The sequence below is a fragment of the Ptychodera flava genome, unplaced genomic scaffold (genome assembly GCF_041260155.1).
Source record: "Ptychodera flava strain L36383 unplaced genomic scaffold, AS_Pfla_20210202 Scaffold_40__1_contigs__length_1388640_pilon, whole genome shotgun sequence".
Taxonomy (NCBI): Eukaryota; Metazoa; Hemichordata; class Enteropneusta; family Ptychoderidae; genus Ptychodera; species Ptychodera flava.
In genome coordinates, this window is record NW_027248362.1 from 482,616 (window position 1) to 496,115 (window position 13,500).

At 36.4% G+C, this 13,500-nt stretch overlaps 1 protein-coding gene across 4 annotated transcripts in view; it reads right to left on the bottom strand.

The window, feature by feature from the left end:
- Positions 1-1,208: 1,208 nt before the first annotated feature.
- LOC139127976 (tyrosine-protein phosphatase non-receptor type 12-like) overlaps positions 1,209-13,500 on the bottom strand; it is a 338,072-nt gene continuing 325,780 nt past the window's right edge. For all 4 annotated transcript variants that reach the window (XM_070693830.1, XM_070693828.1, XM_070693829.1 and 1 more), the window contains one exon: positions 1,209-3,574. In XM_070693830.1, the coding sequence (XP_070549931.1) occupies positions 3,483-3,574 (92 nt within the window). In that variant the 3' untranslated portion in view covers positions 1,209-3,482. The remainder of the gene's footprint in view (positions 3,575-13,500) is intronic.

Below are 13,500 nucleotides of genomic sequence, written 5' to 3' on the forward strand. Positions count from 1 at the left end.
GACAACTATCAAAGTTAGTTGTCTTAATTATGTGAGCAATATCTGTAAGAAGACAAACACTTCATTTTAGATAACATCTAAACATTCCATATACTACTTTTAGTTGTAAAGATTTGGGTTCAGGTCTTCATGAATTTGGTCTGCAAATGGACACAGTGCGTTAAACATACAGACTGAGAGTGCTGAGATTTTCCAGATGAGCGATCAGATCAGTCTTTATCATGAGCTTTTGAATTAGTACTTTTGAATTAGTACTGAAGGACTCCATTCCTTTCAGCACAATCTGAGCCAAAAATAGTCATGCTTGATTTCAAGATAGAAATAGCTACTACCGGTATATTTCATTCTTTAAAACATGAAATAATCTTTAACTCAGTATTTTACAGTTTTGACAAAAACATCATTTTTGTTTCTTCACTGCTGGGCTAGATCACATGCCAATGTGTGTCTTCATTCATTGGAAGGTAATTTTTGGAGAATAGGTTTAGAAATCTGCAATAACAGAAAACAATACTTCAATCATAATAGTCTCCTTTGAAGTTGACAAATCTTTTATAGTGAGATGACTGATGACAGCTGCACTCATAATGGTATAGATCTCGAAATAAAAGTCTACGACACCAAATTTTCTCATCAAGTTTCTTATTTACTGACTAAGACATGGAATTGTAATAGGAGTGACAATACTTGTAATTTTGGTTATTCATCTATCTCAATCTGAGTGCAATATTGGAAAAAACTGAATTATTTTTGTTCTTTCATCCAGCCTTACCCTGCAAAGTTTATTTGTCACTATCAGTGCACGTAGTTAAAACCAGTGAGGTATAACATGTTCCAGATATTCCGTGTAAGATTTGAGAATGATTTTAAGGCCACTGAAAAATTTGATTCTGTAAACATGGTTTTTATTGACTTAGACTTCTACATCAAATCATGTCAAATCATGGCTGAGTATCGCTTTTCACTGACTTTGCAGATGGAAAGTGACAGGCCCTGCTGGATAAAGGTAATCCTGACCTGTTTAAAAATTGCTGCAAATTCAGATTTTCCTTTTTGAATTATGATAACCTATTGTACAGTATAAATTCAAGCTGTTGTCAGAGATGTAATCTCAAAGGACAGACAAGTACAAGATCTTTCAGAAGACACAAATATACACTTCACTTTCTGTAATGCATCAGTAATACTGACACAGCATATACATAATCAACTTTTAACACGCAACATTTTATTGAATGAACAACTTAATTACAAAATAACATATTCCTGCAAACTGACCAACAAGGAAACAATAGTTGTGAACAAGTATACGGTACACATCATGTAATGCTGACATACATTTGTAATACTGACATAGCTAATGCATAATAAAGTTTTGATCCATGGCATTTCAAGACAGCACAGAATCAGAAGTCTGTTATAAAACAATTAAAAAAATCTTGAGTTTTTCTGAAGCAATAAAAAATCCTTAACGGAAAAGCTGCATATCTTTCATTTTCAGAAGCAAGAGAAGTCAGTACTGCAGACCTTAGGTATGTTATTCATCTCAAATATGAAAGGTTTTAAATTTCTCCTTATACTTTGCTCATGTAAACTTTCATCTACTGTTTTTCACAATCAAGAATGATAACAGGAAGACTGTCAAGCCCCCATACAGTTGTGATATTGAATATTGTAACAGATACAATGTAATTAATGCAATACTCAATGTAATAACAGCATAGCAACTGAAAATCCACCTCAAGGACATCTGGAGCAGTTTTTCTTATGATGGTCTCATTATGTTTTTCCAATAACGTAAAAGCTGTTACAAAAGTAGTTTCAGAAAGATATTTTAAACTGAATGGCATGATCAAACCAAAAGTTTAATTTTACACATTCCATCATAATTTTGCAAAATCAAAGAGAGGTCATCCCTTGAAATTAACACATCAGAATAAATCGGATTACTGATATCACAGAAGAGGACATTAACCAAATATGACAAAATTACTTCAAACATCAGTGTTGGCACCTTCTTTACCTTTGACAGAAGGGAGTTGAAATTCAGAGGTTAAGATACAAGTGACTTTAAAATATACCTCAACATTGGAAATTCAAATGCCCCATCCCTCATTCTTTGAAAACTATGGACAAAAAGGGTCTATATTAGCAGAAGAAAGTCAGTGACAAGTTAATTTTTTCAAATGATTCTTTACAAGTATATAGAGCAACAATAAACTGTACAATTTTCAGTTGACATGCAGTCTGCCTTCAAGTGCTGGTTTGAATAACACAGTTGAATACCTTCAACAACCTGATGGTACAGTCTTTACATATTTGGAATAACACTGAATATGTACAACTTGAAAAAAAATCAAAATGTCAAACAAATCAAAGAGGAGAATATTTGAATATCCTGATTAAATTCCACAGAATTCTGAGCTCTTGATATGAAGTAAAGATTAGATGGTTTTGTGACATAATATTATCACTTATAAAATATATTATTTTAGTTGTACAATCTTCATAATCTGTGTATGCACTTGTTCATTCTAGACATATATTGCTAAACTGATCAAAACACAATGCTTCCAGTTGAACAATGTCTGAAAATACTACAAATGTTTGGGAAAATTGCATAAATGTTCACTTTTTTGCAATTAGAAACATTCTGTCGGTGATAAGAGTTGAGCTATTAATTAGTTTGTAAAGTTTCACTGATCAACCAGTTTTGCTTTAAATTTTGTCATTTAAATATCAGTCATTTCATCGACTTTGTTAAACAAACTAAGCTAGATTATGTATTATTGTATTAATATCTTTAGCAACTTCTGAAGTCAAAAAGTGCAAATACTCTCTTAAAGTACAATTTTGACTATCAATCTTTTCATGATTTATTGTACTTATTTAACCATCTGATTAAATTGATTTAAATTATCTTAAATGTACTGTATACTAAAACAGGAATATTTCAAGCAATTCGCGGGGCCAGTAGTATTTGTGTTTATGACAATTTTTCTCTTTTTATTGCTCATTGTCAGTCATATCAGTCATTCTACCAACTTTGGTTTGAACAAAAATTGTATCAAATGGTGTTAGGGACATATTTAGCAAATGATTAAGTCAAACAGAAAGCATTTCCTTTAGTTAAGAATTTTTTACCAGTTTTTAGGATAATTTTCCCTCACTCAAATATTGAGCTTATTTACATATTTTTAGAGCAATGACATTAAGATCATAGAGATTCCATCCTTGACCTAAACTACATGTAGTACAAACCAAAATTTCACGCTGATAAGTGCCGCTGTTCCAATGAAAAATAAGTGGATAGACAGATTGACATACAGACATAGTCTTACAAACAGACATACATACATTCATACATACATACAGACGGCAGACACTGGATAGCTTCTATCCTTATGGCCTCAATAGCTATGGCAACTGGAAGCTCAAAACATTCCTACACAAGTATTAACAATTCTTCCATGGTGCTGATCTTACATGGCCTCTGCACCTGATGTTGATTTTTTCTGCCAGTGTTTTGGAGTTTCCCTTGGTCCTTTGGTCTTGAAAGGCCTATTTGGATAACCTAAGAACGACGATGTATTTCAGTAAGTCAACATTGTATGAACAAATTTTTATTGCCTTATTGTATTATATTATTATTGCCTCAATACATGAGTTTGTTTACCCAAGAGCAGGTGACAATTTGTCCTACGCCAGGAGGGCAAAGTGTCTCCTGCTGTGAGGGCACATAAACCCATGTATTCAGGCAATAATATTTTTATCACACGCCTCTTCAAAGTTAATGCTATATGACATTTAGTTACATGCAGAGCATTCTCAAACAATTTTACCATTATCAACCAGCATTATGAAAGTCAAAATAGCAGTGCACGCATGGACTATTTACATCAACCGTTAAGTGTCTACCTTGACGTCGAAAACGTCAAATGGCTTCACGAGACTGGGTAACTATGGAAACAGGTCCGTACATCGTTCATGTGGCCTGCTAACTCCCCGGATGTTCCTATTCAAATAAATGCACTGATTTGCACTCACATTGATGAATGTAATAAAAGACAATAGATGATAATGGGTGATTATGGCTTTGCTATAATCATTGTTAACGTCTGGGAGGACACGGGGAAAAGGGTTTAGCCCTTGACATGTGTGGGTCACCATGCGCCACCTACTACCACTGGCCGGATGCACTTGTAACGTAACCTTATCTACCAACTGCCCTCATTTACCGTTATCTCAACAAATTGCGTCACCCTCTCCACGTCATTATCCATGCGCATATCAGTGTGAGCAAAGCTATAGCTCCTCCATTTCAACTTCTGCCACGCTCAAGTTCACACCACAAAATTCCCGCCCACCCTCCGCAAAAAAAAAAAAATTTAAAATAAATTTAAAAAAATAAATAAATAAATAAATAAAGCCTCGCTGCAGGCTAGCAGCTCACAATAAAAGATATTGTATGTCTTATACCGCTTGCTCTATTCAATAAAGTTCCAGGGGGGTACTGTCATGGGTCTGCTGTGGGCGACCGGTAACACGTTGCCCGATGCACGGTACCCGGAGTCCGGTACCGCCATCCAGGCCACCATGACGCCTCGTCGCCCCCGCCATGGCAGTGCATGCATAACCCCGGATTTCGGCCAAACACTTGTCTCCATGTCATTCCTTTGCGTTAACTATGCATTAAGAGTTTGTGGTAGAAATCAAGACAAACCTGATGTAGGGGCAACAATTATAATGGTGGTAATTTCCATTAATTTTGGTGGTTTTTCAAACTTAATGCTAAGACTCTGCCTATATCTAGCAGCAATAGTAGCTAAAATTGTGACACAAATATCACTGAAATGCAGCACAAACATTATAGTATTCTCCCAAATGGCATGCAAAAATACAGGGATCAGAAGTATATTTTTTTTAACTTCGTTGATAATTGCACAATGAACAATTCTGCCATTGTTTCACACAGTAATATTCATTGAGTAATGGGTAAATTACAGCACAGTATATCTGCTTGTCCTGACTCACATTTTATTTGAGCATTTACATGTCAGTGACAAACTGTCAGTTTTGCTAAGTATACTCCTCACAGCAATGCTATTTCTGAAATGTTTTTAGTACTGATTATTGAAGATAGAGATGGTAATATTAGAAATAAGAACAATTACCACCTTGAAGTTTTATTGACCATTGCATAGAATATTATGGAACTTGAGAAACATATTGACTTACTTGAAACTTTACATCATAAACTTGGTTTACAGGGAGATGCGAATGAAATGTGCCTTTTTAAATGAATTATCAATTATTGTAGGAAAAATATGTCCTTAAAACGTTTTTGATGCTTCTAATGCATGTGACTGAGTAAATCTGATTGAGATCTCTCATAAATTGATATAGGATGTAAGTGTATATGTGTATTTATATTTAATTGCATTTATCATAGCAGTAAATTCTATTTTAAGTACAATTTATAATGATGTAACACAGGAAGTTTTTTCCCCTCAAACAATGTTAGTTTCTTCAAACCTTGTTGGTATACAAAACCATTCACAACACCAAAGAAAGTTGCTCTTACTGTCTTAATCATGTAGTTAGCCTCCTATGAAAATGATATTTTAATGTAATACCAAAATAAGCGTCATATGCATTTTTCATGAATTTTCTGGTTTGCATTCGGTTTTTTACTACTACACATTAAAATATGGCATGACTTTGTTGTGTGGTTCATAATTTTGAAGTTTTAGATATCTGAGGAAAATTAATGACATTAGGAAATGATGTTTGTAAGGCTAAGGGGACAACTGAGTACAGTTAACACCTCAATGGGCATAATTGTGAAGGACTCCCCAGCTTATTCCTTAGCTGCAAATTTAATTGATATCTTTTAACAATTTTAGAAGTCAGTTAAAAACTTATCTTTTTAGATCATTTTATTCCTAGACACTTTTTAAAATTTTACCTCTTTGCATTTTATTGGTGTTTTCTCGTAATTTTTATTTATAATTTACCTCAGCTCTTTTTTAGTGTTGTGTAAAGCGCATTGAGATTTTTATAATGTAATGCGCTCTATAAGAAATAAATATTATTATTATTATTATCTTGCATGCAATATCTCCATATGTATTGAAGGTACTCATTTTCTGTCAATTTTGTTTGTTATTAACCTTAATACCTTAAACCCCGGTGCGGGGTATAAAAGCCCCTAACTCATCGAAAATTCATAATGGCACTTGAGTGACAACTGGCAACAGAAAGGTAGACTGCTCCGTGAAAATCAGCCTACCAACGATTCTCAAACGAAAATTATTGGCATACCATAAACAAAGAGTGCTTTATAAACATCTAGGCCATACAGGTATCCACAAAGTTTCACAAAGCCTTTAAAAATTACGACGATTAGGGGTAAAAATCGTTTATGGAACAAAGGGAATGGCTCATAGGAAATGGTCGTTCTGTGATTCAAACAAATGTCACTCATTCAGTGACGCACACAGGTGTAAACTGGTCAAACATTTGCTGTGCATATGAGAACAATTACGATGTAAACAAATCATGTATACGCATAGAGTTACATGTATATCGGCGTGCGCACAGGATGAAAGCTTCGTGGTTGTCATAAACTATTTTACTAACAAGTCATCGTTGATGACACAGTCCCCACTTGTTAATGGGTGCTTTAATTCCAGGTCCTCAGAGAGGATAGAGTCCTCTTCATTAGGTCTGTGATAAAAATACTTTTGAATAAATTCACTTGATACATGTCTGAGTTGTAGTTCAGGACATGAAAAAATCGTAATAAAATGGCCATATGGTGGCCATATTGGATCGAATCACAAAACAAATCAATGTGCATATGTATGACGTAGGTCAAAGTCCTTGTACCAACTTTGATTAAAATCGGTTGAAATATGCCTGAGTTATGGCTTTGTACATGAAAAAATCATTACAAAATGGCCGCACAGCAGCCATATTGGATCGTATCACAAAACAAATTAACATGCATATGTATGACATTGGTCAATCTCCTTGTACCAACTTTGAATAAATTTGCTTGATACATGTCTGAGTTATGGTTCTGCATGGACATGAAAAAACGTAATAAAATGGCCACACGGCGGCCATATTGGATCGTATCACAAAACAAGTCAATGTGCATGTGTATGACATTGGTCAATGTCCTTGTACCAAGTTTGAATAAAATTGGTTGAGATATGCCTGAGTTATGGCTCTGTACATGAAAAAATCGTAACAAAATGGCCGCACGGCGGCAATATTGGATCGTATCACAAAACAAATTGATGTGCATAGCTATGACATTGGTCAATGTCCTTGTACCAACTTTGAATAAAATCAGTTGAAACATGCCTGAGTAATGGCTCTGTACATGAAAAAAATCGTAATAAAATGGCTGCCTGGCGGCCATATTGGATCGTATCACAAAACAAATTGATGAGCATATGTCTGATATAGGTCAATGTCCTTGTACCAAGTTTGAATAAAATCAGTTGAGATATGCCTGAGTTATGGCTCTGTACATGAAAAAATCGTAACAAAATGGCCGCACGGTGGCCATATTGGATCGTATCACAAAACAAATTGATGAGCATATGTCTGATATAGGTCAATGTCCTTGTACCAAGTTTGAATAAAATCAGTTGAGATATGCCTGAGTTATGGCTCTGTACATGAAAAAATCGTAACAAAATGGCCGCATGGTGGCCATATTGGATCGTATCACAAAACAAATTGATGTGCATAGCTATGACATTGGTCAATGTCCTTGTACCAACTTTGAATAAAATCAGTTGAAACATGCCTGAGTAATGGCTCTGTACATGAAAAAAATCGTAATAAAATGGCTGCCTGGCAGTCATATTGGATCGTATCACAAAACAAATTGATGAGCATATGTCTGATATAGGTCAATGTCCTTGTACCAAGTTTGAATAAAATCAGTTGAGATATGCCTGAGTTATGGCTCTGTACATAAAAAAATCGTAACAAAATGGCCGCACAGCGGCCATATCGGATCGTATCACAAAACAAATTAATGTGCATAGCCCATTGGTCAATGTCCTTGTACCAACTTTGAAAAAAATCTGTAGAAACATGCTTGAGTAATGGCTCTGTACATGAAAAAAATCTAATAAAATGGCTGCCTTGCGGCCATATTGGATTGTATCACAAAACAAATTGATGTGCATATGTCTGATATAGGTCAATGTCCTTGTACCAAGTTTGAATAAAATCGGTTGAGATATGCCTGAGTTATGGCTCTGTACATGAAAAAATCGTAACAAAATGGCCGCACGGCGGCCATATTGGATCGTACCACAAAACAAATTGATGTGCATAGCTATGACATTGGTCAATGTCCTTGTACCAACTTTGAATAAAATCAGTTGATACATGCCTGAATTATGGCTCTGTACATGAAAAAATCGTAATAAAATGGCCGCCTGGCAGCCATATTGGATCGTATCACAAAACAAATCGACGTGCATCTGTATGACATATGAAGTAATCCTTGTATCAAGTTTGAATGAAATCGCTTTGGGCATCTCTGAGATATCTGCGTGAACGAACGGACGCACGGACACACGGACGCACACACGCACGGACATGACCAAACCTATAAGTCCCCCCGGACGGTGTCCGTGGGGACTAATAAGCATCTATGATGCAATGACATTGCAAAAGTGAACTCATTACGGACGTGACTTAGCAAGAGGACTAGTCAGTACTGGTACAATGTATTCTTGCAAAAAGCGCGCACACACTATTTTACAAAACTATAGGCAAGTCCATACTTTGCATTGACAATGCCATCCAAAACAAGTCATCGTTGATGACACAGTCACCACTTGTTAATAGGTACTTTGATTACAAGTCCTCAGAGAGGATCGAGTCCTCTTCATTAATTAGGTCTGTGATAAAAATAGTTTGATACAGATAGTGCTCATTGGCCAAGAATGAGTTCCATGGTGATGAAAACATAAATCCAATGTAGGTCACCATCTTAAAGGTCATTAAATGAGTCAACTAGGAATTAATCGACAAGATCTTGCCAAACATTTTTGCATACTATCCTAAAACTAACAGATTATCACCGGTACCATATTCCATAAAATTTGATGCAGTATTTTCAACACTATGAGATCAACATCTGTACCAAGTTTCATCAAATTTGATGCTGTATTTAAATTTCTGGATATATCACTCTAATTAGGAAAGTTCATTACATATGCAATTAAAAATTAATTAAAATGACACTGATGTCTTTTTCACTGTTAAAGCAATGTGAGCTTAACATCTGTACCAAGTTTCATGAAATATGATGCAGTATTTCTTGACATATCAGCCTAATTATGAAACTTCAATAATTGACATGATACTGCTACATGACGTGAAATACAGGTCGAACCTCGTTAGTACGAACTCGCTTATAACGAAAACCCGCTTACAAAGTACACTATTCAAAGGTCCCGTTCTCCTTCCATTGTTTTCTACGTAGATCACGCTGTTTACAACGAACTTACTTATAACGAAAACCCGTTTACAACGAACTGATTTTCAACCCGAGAACAATGGTTTTGACGCTTACAACGAACATTTGAACTTGACCGACAAAGAAATGACAGGCTGCCGCACGTCGACAGCGTGAAATGGAGGCAGGCTTTGATGTTCTAAAACAAAGCGTGGTACTTCCCACTAATGTGAGCGTAATTGACTATCAACACCTCCTTGTCAAACACTCAGAGTTGGGGGAGATAAGCGATTAGCACTACGGCGTCAAACATTCACGGTAGAGAGAGAATTTTTTGCACACACGGCCAGTGAATGCACGGCTTGTGAATTTACAATAGGCCGTGAAACAGGTCTTTGATTGGCTGCTGTTTGTCGGTACAGCGGCAAAGCACACAAGATGATACCGCTACTAAATGGTGATAAACATCAATATTGTTTACATTCAAGGTTCAAAATTACGGACGTAGTGGCTGTTCAGTGATTCAATAATGAACTCCATTTCGCTTTTCTATAAACGTGTGAAGTATGGACGCCAAGATTTTTAATAAATTTGGGCAGGTTTTCGTTTGAGGTATCAGTTCCTATCGTGTAATCGAAATGGCGACAACTGGTACAAAGCGTCGTGCTCTGTCTTTAGATTCCAAAGCCAACATGGTCAAGGCAATCTGGTCTACGACATGGCGAAGTCTGCAGAAAGTTTGATGTCAAGCCCAGCACCTTGTCTACAATCCTGAAGAAGAAAGCCGAAATTATGAAGATGTACGAAAACAGCAAAATCGAACCAAGTCGTAAGCGTTTCCGTTTCTCAGTGGTAGATGACGTTGAACAAGCTTTGCTGAAATGGTTTTCAAATGCACGATGCATGAACATTCCTATCAGCAGGCCCATACTCCAAGCAAAAGCCGAAGATCTAGCCAAGAAAATGAATCACGCTGACTTCAAGGCCAGTAACGGGTGGTTAGAACATTTCAAGTCGCGTCATGGTATCACATTCAAGTCTGTATGTGGCGAAGCTGCATCTGTCAGTGAAGACACTTTTCTATAAATTGATGCCTGGTAAGACTCTATCTTTCAAGAACGTAATCTGCTCTGGTGGGAAGAAAAGTAAAGATCGAGTTACCGTGATGTTATGCGCCAACATGGATGGATCGGAAAAACTCACGCCACTTGTCATTGGTAAATCAAAGAAGCCCAGATGTTTTAAGAACGTTACTTCGTTCCCCGTAGATTACCAGGCAAATCGAAAGGCATGGATAGACAGCGACCTATTCCAACGATGGCTCCACCAGGTAGACCAGAAGTTTACCCGCGAGAAAAGAAAGAAGGTCCTGTTTGTAGACAACTGCCCAGCCCACCCAGCCGTCAAAATCCTGAAGTCAACCAAGGTCATCTTTCTACCGCCCAACACTACGTCAAAGCTACAGCCCATGGACCAAGGTGTAATAAGAAGTTTGAAGACATATTACCTCAAAAGTGTAGTCGAGAAAATGCTGCTGTCAATTGATTCAGGGGAAGGGTTACCAGCCATCAACGTCAAAGATGCAATCGATATGGTACACTCAGCTTGGCTATAAGTGAAAGACACAACGATCGCAAACTGTTTCCGTAAGGCCGAGTTTGTTCATACGTCACCCGATACAACCAGTTCTAACAACGGCATCGACACCAGGACAACAGAAACCGAAGAAGAAGTGATTGATGACGAAGTAGGCTGTCTGTGGGAGAGTTTGTCTCGATGCCTTGATTTACCTGAACTGTCATTTTCAGATTTTGTTAGTGCTGATGACGACGTGAATTCATGGGAAACGCCGTCTGATGATGACATCGTAACATCGGTATTAGAACATCGGAAAGAAGACATCGATAGTGACGAAGAAGACAGTGAAAACATCGATCCTAGTGCTACACATGAAGACAAGATCCCCTCAACATCAGAAGCAATGCAACAACAGTTACGACGCTACATGCAGTCCCGCGAAAATGTTGATTCGTCAGTATTTTCTGAACTTTCCAAAATGGAAGACGTCATGTTTAGTGCGATGTGTTCCGGCCGCCGTCAAGCCAAGATTACAGATTTTTAGAAGTGATTTGTGATCGTCAAGAACTCGATTGAAAGCTGACTCTGTATACCCTTTTTTGTATTTTTCATTCCATGAATTGAAGAACATTTGAACTGAAATCCGAACTCAATTTGATTTTGCGATGCAATATAATTTCCTCCGTGTTTGTATATGCAGTGATCAGATCACATATCAATTTCGCAATATTTCAATGTTTGTCACTTCGATTCCCAATTTACCATTTACTGTACAGTGTATTAATAAATTATTAGTTTTTGTTCATGATTCAGTTTCTTTCTGAAGCTTTTTCAGCATGGTTCTTGTGTGATTGCGAGTTAATTGAATTGAGTGAGAGACCTGGCGAGTATGTGTGATTCAACAACATCCATAATGAATAGCGCCCCCAGTGTCAGTTCAGTTATAACGAACTACGGTTACAACGAATGTCCCAAGCTATTCGTACTAACGAGGTTCGACCTGTAAATTGACAAGCATATGTATGAAATAGGTCAATGTCCTTGTACCAACTCTGAATGATACTGGTGGAAATATGTCTGAGTTATGGCTCTGTACATGAGACAATAGTAACAAAATCGCTGCCCTGCAGCGATATTTGATCTTACTGTTTAAAAAATCAACATGTATATGTATGACATAAGTCAATGTCCATGTACCAACTTTGAATAAAATCAGTTGAGACTTGCCAGAGTTATGGCTCTCGACATGAAAAAAAAACATAACAAAATTGCCACCATGTGGCCATATTGGACCATATCGTGAAACAAATCGACGTACATATGTATAACATAAGTCAATGTCCTTGTAACAACTTTGAATAAATTCACTTGATACATGTCTGAGTTATGGATCCGGACATGCAAAAATTGTAAAAATACTGTCAAGGACACTATGTGCTCACATTTATTTAAACCAGGAAAAACAAAAATGACAAAAGCAAATAAGGTCTGCAACTTAGGTACTGGAGGTCATCTTTAAGAACATGTATATCAACTTCTATAGCAATGGGACAAGCAGATCCTACATACATAAGCAAATGTCAACAACAAAAAATAGACAGAGTAGGCTTGATAAAAAGAAAAGGTGAGAGTTGGCAAAAAAATGTAGAAGGGATCTGGTAAAAAAGTAATGCTACCTCATCAATCTTCTAGACCCTACCCCCTCCTGAATATCAAATGTTCCATCCCTTGGTATTACATAACAACGGATGACAGGAAATGTATTTACAACCTTGGGAAGTTGGGGAGTTTTTTAATTAATGCGATGAGTGTTATCATTCTAATGTAAACAGCACTTAAGTTAGTTACAGATAGTGAAATGCCTTCCACTGTGGGTGGTAATTACAACATCTGGAATTATTCTGGATCCAACTTTCTCATCAGTTCTTACAAATTCACCTCAGCTTTGTTTTCTGGATCAAATTTTCCTACAAATTGATACCAAATATGACAAAATTATGTTCACAGCCTTTGAAACTGTCTCATAACATATCCTGGGTTGGTGTAGATCATTTAAGGTCACAAACTGAGAAAATTACCTAAAATATAAAAATTTTGGGGTTTCCAAACACTTTGAGCAGAAAACTTATCTAATAACATCCCTCGGGACTTTATACCAAACTACAAAGCTATCAAACAAGTAATTTTGAGAACAAGTTTTCTTGACCAAAAATGACAATATTGTCTTAAAAATACAAATTTGTATATTTCAGGACAATTTCAACATATCTAACTATTGTCATCTCTGTATGTCTGTGTACCAAATATAAAAGCTGTATGTCCAGGGGTTTTAAAAAGAAAATACTGTTTAAGACTTTCTGACCAAAAATGACAAAAATTGCTCCAAAATAGTAATTTTCTCAATTTTGTCATAATTTCAACAAATT